The sequence below is a fragment of the Sorex araneus genome, chromosome 5, assembly GCF_027595985.1.
Source record: "Sorex araneus isolate mSorAra2 chromosome 5, mSorAra2.pri, whole genome shotgun sequence".
NCBI classification, from domain to species: Eukaryota; Metazoa; Chordata; class Mammalia; order Eulipotyphla; family Soricidae; genus Sorex; species Sorex araneus.
In genome coordinates, this window is record NC_073306.1 from 201,069,243 (window position 1) to 201,090,422 (window position 21,180).

The 21,180-nt window shown below is 44.0% G+C and overlaps 1 protein-coding gene across 1 annotated transcript in view; it reads left to right on the forward strand.

Moving 5' to 3' along the window:
* FRAS1 (Fraser extracellular matrix complex subunit 1) overlaps nucleotides 1-21,180 on the forward strand; it is a 523,736-nt gene that overhangs the window by 397,599 nt on the left and 104,957 nt on the right. Inside the window, exons 38-43 of the mRNA XM_055139083.1 lie at nucleotides 198-445; nucleotides 9,174-9,322; nucleotides 9,681-9,843; nucleotides 13,283-13,418; nucleotides 18,876-19,066; nucleotides 20,223-20,376. Of these exons, the coding sequence (XP_054995058.1) occupies nucleotides 198-445; nucleotides 9,174-9,322; nucleotides 9,681-9,843; nucleotides 13,283-13,418; nucleotides 18,876-19,066; nucleotides 20,223-20,376 (1,041 nt within the window). The remainder of the gene's footprint in view (nucleotides 1-197; nucleotides 446-9,173; nucleotides 9,323-9,680; nucleotides 9,844-13,282; nucleotides 13,419-18,875; nucleotides 19,067-20,222; nucleotides 20,377-21,180) is intronic.

A 21,180-nucleotide genomic window follows, 5' to 3' on the forward strand; every position in this document is an offset into this window, starting at 1 on the left:
TGGAGGATGGGCTAGGTGTGAAGAGAAGCCTGAATTGGGTGGGTGGGCTAATGAGTGCTCAGCAGTCAGGGTTCATAATCCTACATGTGCTCTGAAACTGAGAACAAGGCGTTGTATCTACCTAAACCGCATCCCGCCCCACCCCCGCCGACCGCCTTGAAGTAACTGATGCAGTAAGCGTGCGTTATCTTTGCAAGGGGACGCGTTCACGCATGCGGATATTGAGAAGAATGCACTGCAGTATCTGCACGACGGCTCCTCGGCCCGGGAAGACAGCCTGGAGATCTCGGTCTCAGACTCACTGACCACCAGCACCGTGGAAGTGAGGGTGCAAGTGACGCCGTCGCAGGACCCCCGGCCTCGGCTGGCTGCGGGGGCCTCGCTCAGCATCACTGTCACTAGTAAAAGTACAGCCGTCATCACGCGGTCACACCTGGCATACGTGGTATGTTCCTACACTTGCCTTCTTGCCCTCTCCCCGCCCCCCACATACACCCTGTGCCCAACACACACCCTACAACTAGGTTGTCTAGAGGACGCTATCCTGACTGTATACCTGAGGTACAAAATGTCCATATCCGGAGCTTTTTCTCCATGTCTCTGGCTTTTTGCATTTAGGATTAATCACCCTGTTTATTCAGATTACTTCCAACTCTCAAACAGACATAGACTTGAATGAGTGGAACATGCATGAAAACACAATATGTGTGGTGTGTGTGTGTGTGTGTGTGTGTGTGTGTGTGTGTGTAGGGAATGCGGGAATTATCAACAGGAAGCAGTTCCAGTATAAGGTGTGGGGGGGTGGGGGACAGCGATGAGGGAATTATCAACAGAAAACAGCTCCCATGTAAAGGTGTGTGTGTGTGTGTGTGTGTGTGTGTGTGTGTGTGTGTGTGTGTAGGGATACGGGAATTATCAACAGGAAGCAGTTCCCATGTAAGGGGTGTGTGTGTGTGTGTGTGTGTGTGTGTGTGTGTGTGTGTGTGTGTAGGGAGTGGAGGAATCATCTACCAGAAGCAGTTCCATTGTAAGGTGTGTGTGTGCAGGGAGTGGAGGAATCATCTACCAGAAGCAGTTTCAGTGTAAGGTGTGTGTGTGTGTGTGTGTGTGTGTGTGTGTGTGTGTGTGTGTGTGTGTGTGTGTGTAGGAAAAAAATCAGAAATCGTCAACAGGAAACAGTTCCAGTCTAAGAAATTTCCAGTTTTTAGTTCTATCCATAGTCTTTTGACTGGGATTTTTAAGGAATGGGTGTTTCAGAAAAACTTCCCTGGTTATGACTAATGGATAACAGCATTTCCTGTTCCACTAAGAGAAAGCCTGCACGCTATTGACTGTCGGCTCAACTCCCGCCCCAGAGAGTCCTGGCACCAGCCTTGGCTCTGCCTTCCTGCCGCATCTCCTAGACAAGGGACTCCCCCGCCTCCCAGGCTCCAAGAGAAGCGGCATGTGAGGCCCAGGTAGAGGCAGGGACACTAGGTTTGCTTTACTTTTCTTTGGCCTAACTAGATACGTAATCCAGTTTACGGTTCTTCTTTGTTTCTGCCTCTGAGGCTAATAATTCACTTCAGTTTTCAATTATGTGCGTTTTAAATAGCCCAGAACTCTATGCAAACATATTGATATGTAGTTTTAACAAATATGTTTAAAATAAGGATTATTTGAATGGCCATCATGCTTAGGATTTCATTCGTTGACTAATTATAAACTTCTAACCAATAACTTGGCCTTTAAAAACAAATAAACAACCACTGTCTCGTTTTAATCCTTGTAATCCCTTTCTGGGCTGAAGACTGGCTATAAAATCTAGTTCTGAATAGTAGCATGTAAGATAAAGCATTGGCTTGGGAACAATTGCTTCAATTGCTTTTGCACGGATTTTCCCCTCAAATTGTCTTTTCTTAAATTATGGGAAACTGCATTGCACCCTGATTCTTCTCATGGGGCTAGTTTAGTTTCAGAACAGCTTTTTTTTTTTAATTGACAGGTGATTTTTATCATAGGTTATGGTCTTTTGAATCTTATGAAACTCTTGAATTCATAAAAATGTATGAATCCAGGTTTAATCAATAGATCACCAAGGCTTGAAAAATGGTTGACAGACCAAAATAGCACTCTTGGAGCAATGCCTGCCCATTAACTGAATATTATAAGCTGCTGCATATCAAAAATGCAAGCCTATTGGCAACTGAACACGTATTTTCAAAAAATGGAGTAAATGGGAATTTACCCACTTGAGCAGAAAGACTCCAAAAGAACTCTCTCTGGCTTGTTGAAAGCATAGCATATTTTAAAGACTTAGCTAAATGTTTTAATACTTTCTCTGAGGGTTGTAGAATTGTGTACTTAGTGTCAACTGGAAAAGTTTCCAGATATGTGGATAATGAGTCTTCGGTGAACATCCAGAGAGGTTGGGAAAATCATGGGAAGTGGAGCAGAATATGAAAGGATTTTATTTAGGAAGGGGGCGGGGGGGGGCAGCTGTGCCAGACCCAGCAGTGCTAAAGGTCTACTGTGTCTGTACTCAGCAGTGACCCTGGCCAAGCTCAGGGAGCCATATGAGGTGCTAGGGGTCAAACAGGGAACAGCAGCATGAAAGGTAAGCGTCTGATCTTCTGAACTATGTGCCTCCTAAAAGGGATGTTTTTAATTAGAGTATCATTCATGGTACTAGAGTGGCAAACTGTCAGAGTTTCGAGGTGGTGGGATGAGGGAGGGGGAACTCATAAAGAAAAATGCAGGTGTGGAGAGCTAGTACTGTGGGTAAGGGGCTTGCCTTTCGTGCAACTGACCCAGGTTCAATTGATGATGCCTGGTATTCTAAGTCCCACCAAGGATTATCCTTGAACACAGAGTCTGGAATAATCCTTAAGCATAGCTGGGTGTGACCCCCCTCCAAATAAAGATGAAGACCCTAAAATAGGATTGTGTGTTGTTTTCCAGTGTTTCCCTCCATACAATTTGCTGTTCAGAGAAGGAAGTGATATCTGGGTTGTGTAATAAGATTGGATGGCTTATAATCCAGTCTCACCCTTACTAAGGTAGTAACCCTTGACCAGTTATTTACATTCTATAGGTCTTAGTTTTTGTGTCTATTATTTGGGAGAGATGATATGAGATTGTTTCAAGGAGACTAATAACATTTTTATGCACCAGCAAAAAATACAATAATTCAAAAATATGATGCTATTTATAATATTTTATGCTCACATCCAGGAATAGATGTAACAAAAGATGTGTAACTCCTGGGGAAAATTGATGCTGAGTCTAATGAAAATCCAAAAGAATTCATGACAAGGTATTAGAAATAAAAGGAGAATTTATCAAGGGGAAGATAAAGAAGTAGCAATAGCATTGTTTTTCATGACCAAAACATGGCTAATAAATGTAACTAAAAAGAAGACACAATTTATAATGAGCACTATAAAAATCATATCACTGGACTAAATCTACAAATTTAATTCAGGCAGAACTTCTATAGGGAGTATGATAACTCTTAATTGATAGATGTTTATTGTTTGTTTCTTTGTTGTTTGGGGGCCACACTCAGTGGTGCCCAGGGCTTACTCCGAGCTCTATATTCAGGGATCACTCCTGGCGGGCTCAGGAGACCACGTGGGGAACCGGTGCTAGGCGAGTCGTATGGCAGTCAAGTGATGTACCCACTCATTCACCAATGTTTCAAAACACAAACAAATAAATAACAACATGTGCCATATTCATAAATAGATTTAGTATCAAGAAACATATCCATTCGCCTGCAAAGTGATCTTTCCACAAGTGGAGTGACAGTTAAAAGCCCAGTGGACTTCCTAGGGAACATGATAAGCTAAGTTGACCATATTTAAAGAAAGATAAAAGGAGATCAAATTCTGAAAGCAAATGATAGGAGTGCACATTTATCTGATATCATGGTTTGCACTATTTAAAGCAAGATAGCAGAGACATCTGCTAGAGTCCAGATACAGAACCACGCTTAGGTCAGGGATAGCAAACGGTGCTGAAGTCAGATCAGTGGAAGCCAGGGGTACTATTTACAATATGATCGATGTGAAATGATGATTGGTACAGAGGGGAAAGGACTCGTGCCACTATCTCACCCTGTACTAATTCATTGATTTAGATACTGATTACTGATTACAGATACTGATTCCAAAGTACTGAAATATCTTTATTAAAGTTTGAGAATTGCTTTGTAAAATATAGGTGGATATTTTAATGATATGGGGATAGGAAGAGTTTCTTAAACTAGAAACAAAAAGCACAATCTATAAAGAAAAGATTGATAAATTTAACTATATTAAAAATAAATTTATGTTTTCCGAGACATCATCTATTCAGGAAGTAGACAAGTTACAAATTGGAAAAAAGATTTGCAACACATATAACCAAAAAGAAAATATAAAGAACTCCACTGATCAAGAAGGAAAAATATAACCTAGTAGAAAAATGAGCAGGAGACAATAATTAATAGGAATTTCAGAAGAGGAGCCTACATAGGGTCAATAAATATAAAAAAGTAATAAGGGAAAGCAAATCAAAACTATACAGATCTCCTTCAAGTCATGATGGAATTATACCCATATAAACCCATTGTACATCGAAAACATTAGAAACTGAAATCCATTTAGTAGATAATAACCATAGTTTTATTAATACCTAATAACCATAGTTTAAGCTAACCTACTTTAAACATATTCAGAACCCATACATCAGCCTCAGTTGGATGAAATCTAACACAAATCCTATTTCATAATAAAATGTTGTGTATTGTGTGTAATTTTATTGAATGAATTGTGCTGAAATTGAAAAACAGCCTCTAGAGCAATGTTTCTCAGTCACGGGCTATGTGGACCCCCGGGATGTTAGTGAAAACACTGTAGATGGGGTCCACAGCACTGGGCTAGAGGCTATCCGTAGGGCAGGACCAGGGGACAGGACAATCGGAAGAGTCAAGGAACACTGCTGTAGACAGTCCAGTTTCCCCCCAGGCCAGCAAAGCTGGTGTGGACCAATGGCCAGATGCTCTCAGAATTATACTCATACAGCTAGCCCAGGAAAGAATCAAGATTCAAATCAAAGTCATGTTTCTATCCAATAGATACCACTTTGATACCATTGTGAAGTAAAAAAAAAAAGGTGAATTAACCTTTTATTAGGCCACTGTAATTTGGCTTTTTTATTTTTTTATTTTTTTATATAAATTTATTTATTTTTAATTAGTGAATCACCGTGAGGGTACAGTTACAGATTTATACACTTTTGTGCTCATGCTTCCCTCATACAAAGTTCGGGAACCCATCCCTTCACCAGTGCCCATTCTCCACCACCAGTAAACCCAGCATCCCTCCCACCCTCCCCAATCCCATCTCCCCCCACCCCACCCTGCCACTATGGCAGGGCATTCCCTTCTGTTCTCTCTCTCTGATTAGGTGTTGTGGTTTGCAATAAAGGTGTTGAGTGGCCACTGTGCTCAGTCTCTAGCCCTCATTCAGCCCGCAACACCCTTCCCCCCCCCCGCCCCCGCATGTAGGCCACTGTAATTTGGGAAAAGTATATAAGTTTATATCAATTCACTTGCCAGAATGGCAAAGTCAGAAAAGAACAAATCAAATATTGGAGAGACAGTGATCTACGAGAAGTCCTTAGTTGAACTAGAACCGCCACCTTAGAAATGAACTTGGCATTGTCTTTGGGAGTGAATATTCATCTGGCGTAATCGTACCACTCCTAAATCAGATCCAAAAGAAATTTGGTCAGGCACAGAAATATCCTTGCAGTATGTGTTCATTACTGTTTGTAACAGCAAAGGGATTGAAACAAGCTCAGTACTCACCAAGAGGTAGTAGGGTAACTTACTCTATGGGGAATTAGAAAGTCCTCAAAACTGATGAACTAAAACTCTACAGTGTTGGTGGATCTTAAGAATCTACTATTGACTAAAAAAAACCAAAATGCACAAAAGTAGAGTCTAACTCCCTAAACAGCCTCTGTGTGTGTGTGTGTGTGTGCGCGCGCGTGCGCGCGCATGTGTCTACGTGTGTGCACGCATGTGTATGTGTGTGTCTGATTGTTTTATGGTTGATTTAGGGGGTACTTTTTTTTTACAAAAAGACCATAAAAGATATTTTATAGTAAAATAATAAAACAAAAAATTCAAGGACAAGAGTAGCAAGATTCAGGGGTGATATGTCCAGAAGGGAGGAAGCGCATAGGAAAGAAAATGCTAATTTGCAGAGTTAAATATTCTGGCTGAACAATGGGTCTATCAGGAAAATGAAAACTGAATTAGCACAAAAGAAAGAAGGACGAGCAGTACAAAAATAGCTTGAGAACAGACTCATATTCTTGGGCATTTGATTTCAAACACTTTAAAACCAGTTATTTGGGATTTCAACCATAATCATATGATATGCATGACATAAAAAGGACAAAGCTTGTCTTTGTCAAATTTGTCAACACAGAATTTAGAATCTATTCAATCTAATCTAATTAATACCGTTGCAGAAGACAGTAGTAGAGAATTCTCAGGGTCATTTTGGAGTGTTTACCTACCCCGGGACCCCCACGCCCCACCGAGGCTGCTATCAGAAATTCTCATACAAGGGTGTGGGCATTTCACTGTGAGGGCCAGAGGAGGTGGTCTGCGTGGGTCCTGGGGGTGGGAATGACAGGGCCACCCTGAGGTGCCCAGAGAACTTCAGAGCTGCACCTAAGCAATACTCTGGCGATGTTTAGGGATTGAAACAGGGTTGGCAGCATGCAAAGCAAGAGCCTTCACCCCTGCACTAGCTCCCTGGCCCTTCTCAGCAGCCACTTAAAACATGCTCTCTCGGAGGGTATTCACAGTATAAGAGAAAGCCTTCACGTTGTATGAGAAAATAGGAAACATTTGCAAATGTAAGGGAAGTGCCCCAAGTTTCATAGCTCCTGTGGATATGAGTGACCCCTGCTGGTGTCTGGTGTTGTGGTCACCATGATTGGAGATGACAATGGAAATTGGATGGGGTAGGGGTCTGGAGAGGGTCTTGCACACCTCACAGAGCAGTGACGCTATCTCCTTGACGTTCTTTCGGAGTCCACTGATAAATCAGCCAATGGGGAAAATTCACGGAAGATCTTTCAGTCATGTATGTTAATGACACGTGAGTTAAAAGGTAGATTAACATAGATAGGACCAGAGAGATCATACAGGGGGAATGCCCTGGTCTTGCATGTTGCTGCCCCAAGTTCAGTCCCAGACATATAAATAGCCTCCCCGCCACCACCAGGAAGGTCCCTGAACGTAGATTGAGGAGTAAATCCCTGGCAACACCTGATCTGACCCAAGCCCCCAGTAAAGAAGCAGAAATAGATAATAAAATAGAAGTAAGGACAATTTCATGATGTTACATTGAATGTCTGAACTATCAAAGTTAAAGGAGTCGCGGGTGGGGTGTGTTGGGAAACAGGGGCTAAGATAATTGAAGGAAGTGAATCCATGCTTTGCATACCATACCTGAGGCCCAGGTTCAATCCCAGGTACCACATGGTCTGCCCATCCCCACTTGAAACAACACCCAAGGAATTCTCTGGGAGTTGTCCCTGAGCAGGGCGGAGTATGTCCCTGTTACTGTCACTGTCATCCCATTGCTCATCTATTTGTTCGAGCGGGCATCAGTAACGTCTCTCATTAAGAGACTTATTATTACTGTTTTTGGCATATCCAATACACACGGGTAGCTTGCCAGGCTCTGCCGCTCGGGCTCAATACTCTCGGTAGCTTGCCGGGCTCTCCGAGAGGGGCGGAGGAATCGAACACGGGTCGGCCGCATGAAAGGTGAAAGCCCAACCGCTGTGCTATCGCTCCAGCCCAGTATGTCCCTGAAATTAAAAAATATTCTAAATAAAAAGTAATTTCCATCTGGGGACCAGAGACATAGCTCAAGTCGTCAGAGCATATTCGTACCTTGGGAGAAGCCTCGGGGTTCATCCCTTGCAGCACTTACACCCCACTGCTGGGCCAGCCATCTCCTCCTGATGCCATACTTCAGCTGTCTGTGCCACATGGCCATGAAAATGTGCATTTGAGGGTGCACTGGAGAGGCTACATTTCCTCTCACCGCTGTGTTGGGCGAGGGCAAAGTGCCAACTCACAGCCAGCATCTCTCAACTATGAAGGCCTAGGGAAACTACCCAAGCAAGTGTTTCCTAGAGATTTCCAAAATTACTTTTTTTTCTTTACTTTACTTTTTTTTTTTTAAACAGTGCCAGAGATAGAATCCAGGACTTCACACACTTTTAAAAAGAATAATTAAATATTTTTTTGGATACTGCCAAGCCATGCTTGGAGGGCCTTGGGGCCCTTCCACGCGACGCTGTGCCAACTAGACAAGCTGGTTCATCACAAGGGCCCTCGGTTTTGGCCCTGCTCAGGCAGAACTCAGTGCCAGGAGACTCCTGGGCATTGAACCAGGGTCACGAGCATCTGGTGCTACCTCCTTATTCCCACTAAAACAAATCATCTTGATGGAAGAGAAAATAGTTCATTAAGACACTCGATTATCAGTTATGTTGAAACACAGAATGCTAAATTTATTTTCTCAATAAACACATAATGAAAGGGAAGTGGTTTTTACGTCTTAAGTACTCAGAAATTCCTTCCTAATAGATTGAAGTTCATAAACTAGCCAGAATTCTCCTCTTAAATGAAACCTTTGTCATCTTGAATATTACTAAAAGCCATCCTTCTGTTTCTTTATCATGTTATTAGATGCTGTGATTAAATTTTACTTGTTTCTAAAAAACCAGCTGTCCTGGGGAACCCTGGCAGAAACCAACATCTGTCTTTATAGACAGATTACTTACAGTTTTGTCTCTTGTTCTTCCCTAAATGTTTGCTGTAAAACCACAACCTGTGAGGAATGCTAGGGTGTCACTGAGTTTTATGCCCCAGACCTAAAGTGCATGTTTCTGCTGTTCTCCTAAGAGCTACTCTTGAAAGAAGATACTATCAAAGCAGTATTTTAAGATGAATAAACGTCAGGGTTTTCATTACTTTGAAATGATGTTAATTTATCACAAAGTGAAAGAAACGCGTCCACTTCTGCCAGATAAAGGTGCCCCTTGATCTTTTGCTCCTGGAAGTGTTTATTCCTGCAAATGAGCACTAATGTCTGCCTCATTTTCCTGAATAGGATGATTCTTCACCAGACTCAGAGATACGGATTCGAGTCAGTTCTCTACCCAGGTATGGCACTCTCTTAAAATCCGAAGGACCGGAGATGGGAGAACAGTCGGAGGTTTTCAACTTCACAATGGAAGACATCAACAGCAAGAAGATTCGGTACATAATACTTTGTAGTACTTGAAAGATATTTTTTTAAGCTTTGTTTTGCTTTTGGTTTGGGGCTATACCCAGTGATGCTTAGGGGTTACTCCTGACTCTGCACTCAGGAATTGCTCCTGGCAGTGCTTGGGGGACCATATGGGATGCCCAGGATCCAACCCAGGTTGGCAGCATGCAGGGCAAATGCCCTTCCTGCTGTACTACTTCGGCGACACCTTTTTTTTTTTAATTTTTAAAAATCTAAGCATCTAACTCCCTTCAAAGAAGGAACTGCTTTGGGATCAATATTAAAGAATAGAGCTGTCATCTTACCTGACTTGTCAGTGTAGTTCATTAGATTCTTCTGCTTCTTTAGGTATTCGGCTGTATTTGAGACTGAAGGCCATATGACTACGGATAGCTTCCACTTCTCTGTCTCTGATATGGACCATAACCATCTGGACAATCAGATGTTTACTATCACGATCGTTCCTGTCAAGATTCCACCTCCAGTCATTGCCTTTGCTGACCTTATCACGGTAAACAATTCTCAGATCAATAAACATTGAGTGCCACAGGGAGCTGGGATCTATACAATGTAAATAAAGGTTTACTACTGAATGGGCTGCCAAGTGCTTCCTCCAAAGTTTGTAGGCAAATTCCAATCATGACTTTGCAGAAAGTATGAAAATAGTTGTATATAGAATATCTAACCATTATATCCTTATTACTCAGCAAAGATTTATGTGATGGACATACATATATATTTTGTATACCGTGCTAGTTATGTATAGGTTAGGAGTAAATTCAAAATTAAATATTCTTTGAAGTAAATTTATAGTATATTGTTGGCAGAAAATAAAAGCCTGAGATCTAGTGCTGGTTCCGACACTTCCTAGCTGGGCGTCCGTAGATGGATCATGTAATCTTTCTTAGACTCAATTCCGTCATCTTTAACACAGAACCCTTCCTGTCACATAGATGATTGTTCTTTTTTTTATTATTGAATCACCATGAGATAGTTACAAGCTTTCATGTTTGGGTTACAATCACACAATGATCAAACACCCATCCCTCCACGAGTGCACCTTCCCCACCATCAATATCCCCGGTATACCCCCCTTTTCCCACCCTCCCCCTGCTTCCATGGCAGACAATATTCCCCATACTCTCTCTCTCCTTTTGGGCGTTATGGCTTGCAACACAGACACTGAGAAGTCATCATGTTTGGTCCATTATCTACTTTTGGCACACAATAGATGATTGTTCTAATAATCAATTACATGGCATTAAAATATGATTACAGGCACTACAGTTAGTTAAGCACTTGGCCAAGCATGCAGCTATAGCCACGGTCCTGGTTTGAATTCCAGCCCACAAATGGTGCCCTAAGTGCAGGGGCAAGTGCATCTCATGAGCACTTCTGGGTGTGGCCCTATTCCCCCACCCCACCCCACCCCGCAAATTAAGAACCTGCATGTGGTATTCTGGAAAGTTTGTTCACTTTCCTCATCCTACTTCACATAGACCCCATAAAACCAGTCTCAGGAGGTTTGCTGATCTTGCCAAGCAACTGTAAAGTCACACATAGATGCTGAAGGCTTTTGTTGTTGTTGCTGTTGTTGTTGTTGGGGGTCATAACCAGTGATGTTCAGAGCTGATTCCTAGCTCTGAGCTAAGGGATCACTCCTGGTGGGCTCGGGGAAGCCTATGGGGTGCCAGGGATCGAGACTGCATCAGCCACATGCGAGGCAAGCGTTTTACCTACTATACCATCTCACCCTGAGTTGCTTCTAAACAGTTTTGATATTTCCATATTTACACCTTGGGTATTCCCAAATTGAGGATGACCTTCCACTCTGTAACTTGGAGACATTCCTTCATTTCAACTGGGCTACTCAGAATGCAGTTGCATGGTCCTAAGCCAGCAAGCCAGCAAGAAACTCCAAGCTCGGGCTACAGAATTAACACACGAACTCCTAGCGGGAGGAGTTGCCTGGAGCACTGGTTTTACTGACACTGATTTATCTTTCCTGGTGACTTAAAAAATAAAAGCACTGTCATCCCATTGTTCATCAATTTGCTCGAGTGGGCACCAGTAATGCCTTTGCTGTAAGACTTGTTGCTATTTTTGGCATATCGAATACGTCACAGGTAACTTGCCAGGCTCTGCCGTGTGGGCAGGATACTCCTGGTAGCTTGCTGGACTCTCTGAGAGGGATGGAGGAATTGAACCGGGTCAGCTGTGTGCAAGACAAATGCCTTACCCACTGTGCTATCGCTCCAGCCCAACCAAAATTAACACTGTCATCCCATGGTTCATCTTGGCATATCCAATATGCCACGGGGAGCTTGCCGGGCTCTGCCATGTGGGCGGGATACTCTCAGTTGCTTGCCAGGGCTCTCTGAGACAGACGGATGAATTGAACCCAGGTCGGCTGCATGCAAGGCAAACGCCCTAACCGCTATGCTATTGCTCCAGCACAACTAAATTTTTTTTTAAATTTCTTTTTAAATTTTCATTTTAAAACATAAAATGAAATAAAAATGCCATCGTGGAGAGGTACAAGCAGCAGCAATGGGACGCCAGGGTGCTCTCCGGAAGGTGGGCGGCACCGGCCCCCCTTGCCGCCAAGATGTGATCCTGGGGGCCGCTCATGTGCAGCCTCACCGTAACTGCACGAGCATGACTCCAGAGGCCAGCTAAACTACTTTAGGTACCAGCAGCTCCTTGCAGAATGTCTCCAGACTGAGAACTAAGCCGAGGCCCCATGCCTGCCCAGGAGGGGAAAGGTTTTTCTCTCTGTCGCCTTTTTCCTTGCTGGGGGTGAAGAGCGTGGTGACCGCCATATTATGAGGACCACAGATGAGTACAAGCTTACAATGATCCAATTTCTGGAAGAAATTTCCCTGGACTTAGTTGCTAAAATACAGAAATCCAAAACCGTGCGGCAGCCACTATCTCTTCACCACAGGTCTGACTCTAACAGGGAACTCCTAACAATAATAGTGAGTTTTTTGTTGAAATGTTGAATGTAACCAAAGTAGAGAGAAAGTAAAGTGAAATTTATCTGTTACCCAGGCGTCAGGGGGTGAGGGTGGGAGGGATGGGAGGTTTACTGGGGTTTGTTTTTGTTTTTTGGTTTTGTTTTTGGTGGTAGAATATGGCCACTGGTGAAGGGATGGTTGTTTTAGCATTGTATAACTGAGACTTAAGCCTGAAAGCATTGTAATTTTCCACATGGTGATTCAATAATAAAAAAAATGCAATCGTGGTACAAAAAATAAAATAAAATTAGCTCTTGCTATTAGAGATGATCTCTGATCGCACACCTGTACATTTCTGCTCTCCGGGAGAAAATGTTACTTTTACTCCGGGTGGGAAGAGTGTTGTGTGGGATTGTCTGTGCAGGACCTGAGGAGGGTGTGGGCTCCTGATCGTCGGTTCAGAAAGAAGCAAGCTGCCGTCCTGTGCTGCAGCTGTCCAAAGTCGCGTGGGTGATTAGAAGGGGCCAGAGCGACTTTATGCCCAGATCCAGCATTGAAGAAAGCGCAGCTCCGAAGGGAGAGCCAGAAGCTACTGAGTGTGCGTGCAGCTGTGAGCGGTGCTGACTGAGCCTGCCTGCTGCCGCCGGCGCATTGCTCTTCCCGTCTGGGCAAGCTCTGCCTCCCCAAAGGGTTGAGACACCAGGAATCCTGTGCAACCTCCCAAGGACTCTCTCTATTTGTTTCTTTTTTTTTTTTATTGAATCACCATGAGATGCAGTTACAAAGCTTTCATGTTTGAGTTTCAGTCATACATTGATCAAACACCCATCCGTCCACCAGTGCATATTTTTTCCACCACCAATGTCCCCAGTATCCCCCCTCCCCCATCTCAGCCCTCCCCCTGCCTCCACGGCAGACACTTTCCCCATACTCTCTCTCTCCTTTGGGGCATTACAGTTTGCACTACAGATCTGTTTGTTTCTTTCTCAGGTTGACGAGGGTGGCAGAGCCCCGCTGTCATTTCACCATTTCTTTGCCACTGAGGATCACGACAACCTCCGGAGAGATGCCCTCATTAAAATCAGCGCTCCGCCCAAATTCGGCTGCATTGAGAACACGGGGACAGGTACCCACTGCGGGGACGCTCAGGACCTGAACGCAGGGAGGGTGGGGGGGGAGGTTCCTCACTTCACACAAACCCAGAGTTGGGAAACACAGGAAGAACTGAACCGTTTCGGAGGAAGGGAAGGCCGTTGCCACTCACTGAACAAAATTCGAGATAGGGAGTAAGCAGACGATGAACAATCACTGGTGTTCATATCAGTAAACCAAACAGACACAAACTCCCCCCTCGCCACCCCCCCCGTAGGTCCTGGCGGGGTGACAGATAAGAAACTAAGAAATGAGAAATTTGTGCATGCTGATAAGCCAATGCCATGGAAGACTAAAGGAAGGGGACTCGGGTGTCTGCCGAGGGGGCGGGAAGGGAGTGTGGCTTGCACTCAGAATTGATTGTCAGGGCAGCGGGGACGTCCTTGCCCTGCGAGGCCCCCTCAGTGCAGCTCAGACAGAGCGTATGTGTCAGCTCCTTCTCAGCCAGGGAAGAATCAAGGTGCGGCCTGTCTGTCTGGACCCCTCCGCTCCGCACTCCTCCCCCTCCGCCATCTGCCCGCACCCCGTGCCCTTGGTGGTTCTGTGTTGAAGGGGCGGTGAGCAGGTGTGCGCCGTCCACAGCCCCTCAGGACCGCAGTGACTGGCGGCTGAGACAGCTCCTGGCAGGTCGCTGTGCATCTGCCTCTGCAGTGAGCTTCCCGGCACCCGCGCTGGGCTCTAATTGGCACGCAGCTCCCACAGAGACACCGTTCACTGACGTGTCTGTAGCCAGCGTGGTGCCCGGGACCGGGAGCTCATTTAGCAGTGCTCCTGCTTTCCTCTACAGAGTCCTGCCTCCTTTTCTTGCCTTTCTGCATAAGCGCTTACATGTTTTTAATTCGGGGTTACATGTATCTCAACACATGTGTGTACGCAACACGATAGAAGTGAACGTGGATAAGACACAGCTCCTGCGTTGGGAGGGAAACACATAGGAAGACGGAGAAGCAATCCCCATGTGAAATGCCAGTGCTAGGAAGGTAACTGGACACAATGGCTTTGCCCGAGAAAGCAGGAAAATGTGAGGATGTGACCTTTGAGTTGGAACTTGCAAGGTTAGTGGGAGGTGCTGGAGGATGGGCATATTGGGGTAGGAAGGGCAAGTTGAGTGCGGGCAGGAAGAAAGGCAGGGGCAAAGGTTAGAAGTCACCAAAGGATGATGGGGCTGGAGCAATAGCATAGCAGGTAGGGCATTTGCCTTGCACGTGGCCGACCCGGGTTCCATTCCCAGCATCCCAGATAGTTCCCCAAGTATCACCAGGAGTAATTCCTCAGTGCAGAGCTAGGAGTAACCCCTGTGCATTGCTGGGTGTGACCCAAAAAGGAAAAATAAATGAAGTGATTACAGGATGCTTGCTTCTCATCTTCTTTCCAGGCAATTTTTCATTAACCCTTACTAGTTCCATTCTTTGTTAACCTGGAATGCATGTAGAGGAATATTTCATTGGGCCAGAATTTAAGTATCTGGCAAGTGTTGATTCTTGGAAACGGTGTTTTTAACAGGCATACAACTCACCCGGAGGCTCATGAAACACAGCTTTCTTGGTTAGCAACCCCGTGTTCCCATGGTGAGGGTCTTTATGGCTCCTGCATTGACATTTTCCACTGGGTTCTGCTATTCCTTTTTGGTTTAAGGACCACACTTGGAGCACAGTTGCTGCTCAACATTTTATTGCCCAAGAGTAAAGTGAAGAGGGTCAGCAAGTCACACATTCTGGGGGCCAGAACGATAGTACAGCAAGTAGGGAACTTGCTTTGCATGCAGCTGACCTGGGTTCGATTCCCGGCATCCCACATGGTCCCTGAGCACTGCCAGGAGTAATTCATGAGTGCAGAGCCAGGAGTGACCACTGAGCATCTCCAGGTATGACCCAAAAGGAAAAAAGGAGTGACTCATCCTTAAAGTTCTCAACCCTGGCTCCAAGGGAGAAACTATTTAGCATCTGTACCAAGCCAAGTCTGTTTTAAGCCATCTAGATTTAGATTCAGATTCCACTATCAGAAGAATGTAAAAAAAAAAAAAAGAGCTATTAGAAGAAGTGGATTTCCTTAATCTCTCCCTTCCACCCTCTGTTCTTCAACCTGGATCTGAAGATCCCTAAATCCCTGAACACCACCAGTTTTGCTATAGCCCACCTCATTCAAGGTCTAATGGTTATGCCAACAGAGTTACAACCTTCGTCTGCATTCCATAGGTAGATGCCACTGAAACCTGTGTATATGTAACAACAGAACATTCTACCATCATTCTGGCATGCATGGACCAATGGCTGGACAATGACATTCTCTGAGTGTGAAAGGTTGAATGTCACTGGGGGTAAGGGGAGAACTTGGGGATACATGAAATCAAGGGATAAGTTGGTAATGTGGCGGGACAGATCACCTCAGCCTTTGGAATCAAAATAAAATAAGCAAATAGGGAGAGCTGTGTGGAACGCCTTCAAGAGTGTCTAAGAAGTGGTTAAGAGGATGAAGGACCTCCATTTCCGGGCACATCTTTTCGATTCCACTGTTCTTCCTGTGCTAATGTGTGCCTCAGAGACCTGGGCCCTACGAAAACAGGATGAGAACACTATTAGGGTATCCCAAAGAGGAATCGAAAGAGCTATGCTAGGAGTATCACGTCTCACTAAAGTGAGAGAAGGAATCCAGAGTTCCGAACTCCGTTGGTCAAGAATCAGGGATGCTGTCTCGTTTGCCAAGGCATCAAAAATCAGATGGGCCGGACATGTAATGCGATACAGAGATGACCGATGGACTAGAGCTGTTACCCACTGGATTCCACAGGATGTCAAAATACCATGTGGCTGCCCACCAACGAGATGGTCAGACTTCTTCTTTAAAACCTTGAATGAATGGTGTGAGGCTCTTCCTGTTTCTGGAGCGAGCAGATATCATTGGGCTACACTAGCACGTGACAGGGACAAATGGAGACGTTACTGGCACCCGCTCGAGCAAATTGAAGATCAATGGGAAGACAAGTGAAGACAAGTGAAATAAGGGGGAAAAAAATAAAGAAGTAGATTAACTTTTTCCTAACAAGAAGAAGAAGCAGAATAATGTTATTGGTAGTTGAGATCTTAGTGTATGGATTCTGTGGCATTTAGTAGCACCAACAGGACTCCAGCACTTAGCAGTAATAGATGCTCATCAAGAGTTTGCTTGAATCGGGGACTGTTCAACATGCACGTGGTATATTCTGTTGAAGAAGGCAAAAAGCATGTTCATACAAAGCTTTATGTGAAAACATAGGAGGTGCTATTTTAAATATTGAAAGAGTCATTGACAAATTCATTTGTTGAATAGCCTGTCTCTTAAGACAGGAAATAGGGCACTGCTCTCTTGAAGTATAGTCGGGCATCATTTGATTTCTTTTGACCATTTCAGGCCTGAATAAAATAGTTGTGTTCCTATTTATTGTGACCTAAGCAAAACTAAAATAAAGATGGGAAGAATTTATATCAGTCCCTTTTGGAAGCCCCGAAGTGTATATACTTGTTGGGGATTATTGAGTCACAGGTCATTCGGGTTAGATTATGTTTCTGGTGCTTAGTCAGATCTCTGGGATTAAGTTTAAGGAAATTCATGTAGGAAAATTAATTTGCCTTGAGTTTTAATTTCAGACAAATTATAAATAAACTATTTTCCCTCCTCATTTTTCTCTGGAAGTGAGCTAAAACATAACCCTATCTACAGTTCAGGAAATTGGTGGCTTTTTAAACCATAGTTTGCAGCAAATTCTATCTTTGCAAAGGACAAGAAAACCTTGCTTTCTTCCAGATCCTTTGTCTGTGCTTTTCTTTATTGATATGTGTCCTGGGAATCTTTGAACACACTGGTATTTCTTTTAACTCTTTTGAGAAGAAAACTAGTAACAATTTAAAAGCAAGAATTTAAAGGGACTCCGATTAGAGCCAAGTAAGAGACAAGTCATTCATCATCTAGACATTGCTTATTCTTCTCCTTGGCCTTTAGCAACGTTCAGGGTTAGTATGAGACAGAGTGAGCTGGTGACAGCCCTTTCTATAGTATTTTCCATCTCTGTGGCACCTGAACTCTGTGTGATACCTGAGCATCAAAGTGTCCTAGGTGTACCATCCTGGAACTAAATTCTCTCACGTTTCCCTTAAAGAACTGAGAGGGAGTTAAAGACTTGCTGATGGAGGGGCTGGAGCAATAGCACAACGGGTAGGGTGTTTGCCTTGCACGCAGCCGACCCGGGTTCGATTCCCAGCATCCCATATGGTCCCCCGAGCACCGCCAAGAGTAATTCCTGAGTGTATGAGCCAGGAGTAACCCCTGTGCATTGCCGGGTGTGATCCAAAAAGAAAAATAAACTTGCTTATGGAAATGATTTCTAAATAGAAAGTCATATAGCTAAACTTTCTTGGTCCTTTGTTTTTTCTTTGTTTGGGGGCCACACCTGGCAATGCTCATGCGTTACTCCTGGCTCTGCATTCAGGAATTACTCCTGACAGTGCTAGGGGGACCTTATGGGATTCCTGGGGTTGAACTCGGGTTGGCCACATGCAAGGCAAATGTCCTACCTGCTGTACTGTTAGTCTGACCCTTAAACTTTTCTTATATAAAGAGAAAGGCAGCATAGGCCAGGCAGAGGAGATTTGAAAGTAACCAAAACTTAATCAAAAGTTGAGCTTTTGTTGTGACTGTGTCCGAACTTTTGTCATCCAACATTTCTAGCAAAGCAACCCTTGACTCTGTTAGTCAGACACAGCATGGGGCCAGGAGATAGTACTTCGGGCAGGGTGCTTGCCTTGGACCTGAGTTTAATCCCTGGCATTCTCTATGGTCCGCCAAGCCCCTGCAGGGGATATGACACAAAGAGCAGGGATCCAACCCTAGCTCTTCCAGTTTCTGGTCTCGTGTGAGTTCTCCTCCTCTACCTTGATCCTCAAATGTACTTCCATCTTCTGTTGATAATTCTGCTATACTTTCTGACTCATCCTCATAAGCAGAACTGATATATCAAACTGAAAGTGCTCTCTCTCTCAATGAGGGAAACAATGTTTTGCAAGAGTGTAAATATTTGTATGTTTGAGGACTACAACGTTAGCACACCATAACTGCCACAAAGTGCCTTTATCTCTCCCATCCATACAGTCCTTGGATTTTTTTTTTCTGCTCAACGTGCCGCTCCCCAGTTAGTAATCTCTATTCTGTGGTCTGGAGTATAAGTGTTTGTTTTCATTGAAAATTTTGTATTCTCCTTCTTTATTTTTATATCACATATAAATGAGATCAGACATTAATTTGTCTTTCTCTTTCTGACTTATTTTTCTAAGCAGGAACCCTTCCATTCCATCAATGTTGGGACAGAAGACAATAGTCCATCATTTCTAGTGACTAATGTTTCACTGTGTATATGACCCATATCCTCTTTATTCACTCATCTGTCTTGATGTTGATGCAGGTGATCGTTTTGGCCCGGGAATGACTGGTCATTCCGATGCCTCCTTCCCTATTCAAGACGTCCTGGAAAACTACATTTACTACTTCCAGAGTGTTCATGAAAGCATTGAGCCCACCCATGACATTTTTAGTTTTTATGTAAGTGATGGAAACAGTCATTCAGAAATCCAGAGCATCAACATCACCATCGAGGTAAAGACTTTGGATGTTGGAAAAGTTGAGACTTTGACCACAATCTCCCCCCCATTAGATAGCTTCACAGAAGAACGCAAAAGCAAAGAAGATTAGATTTGACCTTCAATTTTAGAGGCCAATTTAAAAATATAACCCTGACCTTTGGCAAATTCATAGAATTAAGGCTGGCATTTGGGACTGGTTCAACTTGGAAATCTAGATTCCATTTTTACTCGTTCTGTGTGGGAAGTTTGCAGGAGTCAGACAGAGAAACCCAGCCTGTCTCACATTTAGATAAGAAACCAGCCATGCCTACATAGCCTGGAAATGATTGCATGTGGTTTTATGTGTAGTCTTTTTCTTTTATTTTAGTACATTTATTTATTAAGTGTATTACATTAAATTTATTTATCAAATTGCAATTTGCCAGGTACTATGTTTTTCTCATTTGAGTGACTGTGTAGGTTCGTTCTACCACCCCAGACCCAGGGAGAGATGAAAGGGAGGTCTCAGGAGTCAGTCAGGGAGTTAGCTTGGAGGGCCAGAGTGCAGGCTTTGGGTTTGATCTCTGGACCTCTAGTATTCTCTGAGCACCACTGGGAGTGGACCCAGAGCACTGCTGAGTGTGCCACCCAGCCCCCAAAAGATAACACTCACAGTAGACTACCCTTTGCTTTGCTTTGAGGAAGCACAAGCTACCCTCAGCCTTTCAGTAGCATTGTTGATGGGAGGGCGTAGACAGCATCCAGAAACAGGTTTAGCAACCCACTTTTACCTAAACTCTCTTTCCCCGGGAAATCTGGCATGTGTAGGGCATTCTAAGGCTGATTTCAGATCATATGCCTTTACTATCCCAAGAATATTTGGTGCTTGTCTAAACACATGCATATATTTCAGGCTGGGGAAAAATTGATCATTGTGTCTAAGGAAGATATCTAACAAGATTTCTGTTGAGTGGTCCAACAGCTTCTTTCTAAAGCGACATTTTGTTTGTGTGACTGATCCTCTTTTTCAAACTAAACATTTTGACTGGAAATGAATGAGATGTCACATGAAACGCTATTTGGATATTGAACTCTGGTGCAACCATATGACATTTTTTCTGAATAATGTTCATTTTCTCTCTTCTCCAACCATTATCTGTGTGAGACGGCCTCTTTTTTGTTTTAATCAGAGAAAGAATGATGAGCCTCCCAGGATGACCTTGCGGCCCCTCCGAGTACAGCTGAGCTCAGGAGAGGTGATAAGCAATTCTTCCCTGGGCCTGCGAGACCTGGACACTCCTGATAATGAGCTGATTTTTGTGTTGACCAATACCCCTCACCACGGTAGGACACGACAATTATGGAAGGTTTCTACTTGAGGTGCTCAGTGGCTTATTAGCGCAAATGCATAGATCTCTGTTGATTATTCCTCAGTCTTACCTGTATGGAATTGTTTCTTTGCATCAAAGTATAATCAGATTCACAGCTCGCTAAGATTCTTTGGAGTCCCAGTAGGCACTGGTTGTTCTGAAAACCTGATTCCTAGGTAATTGGTGTCTCTGAAATCCAATTAGGCTGTTGGGGGTTTGGTTATTTATTTAGTTGCTTTCCTCCATCACTGTGAGCAAAACAGGTTCCAGAGCCTGCGTATCCTCTTCAAAGACCTCGTTACTTGCTCATCCTGGGCCATCTAAGGCAAGGACTAGTGTGGCTGCCTGGTTATTAATTGCAAAATGTGTTCACCTCAGGTTAATGCATGCTCGATGTCGTTTCAAGCTAGCTCCTTTTGCAAAGAAAGCACTTTCCCTGATTAAACGAGAGGTAAAAAACCGTCTTGGGGAATCTTCTCTCTACTTCTTTCCTAAATGTCTAGTATGAGAATCCCCTTGGTACTCAAGCTTTGGAATTGCATCTCCCAAGTGGTGCCTTAGTCCATCAGAACACTCTTTGGTCTTTTCGAGGCGAAATTGTTGCTGTGGCTGGAGTGTTGACAGAGAGACTGTGAGTCAGAGCAGCTGGGCTGGCCTCCATTCACCTGCACTCTTCCATGAGACTCTCCACCTGGCTGGGAGTCTACATGATCCTTGGAAAGAGAAAACTTGGCCCCAACCCAGAGTGTCTTGGGGGTTTGATGCTTTGGTAGCTTGG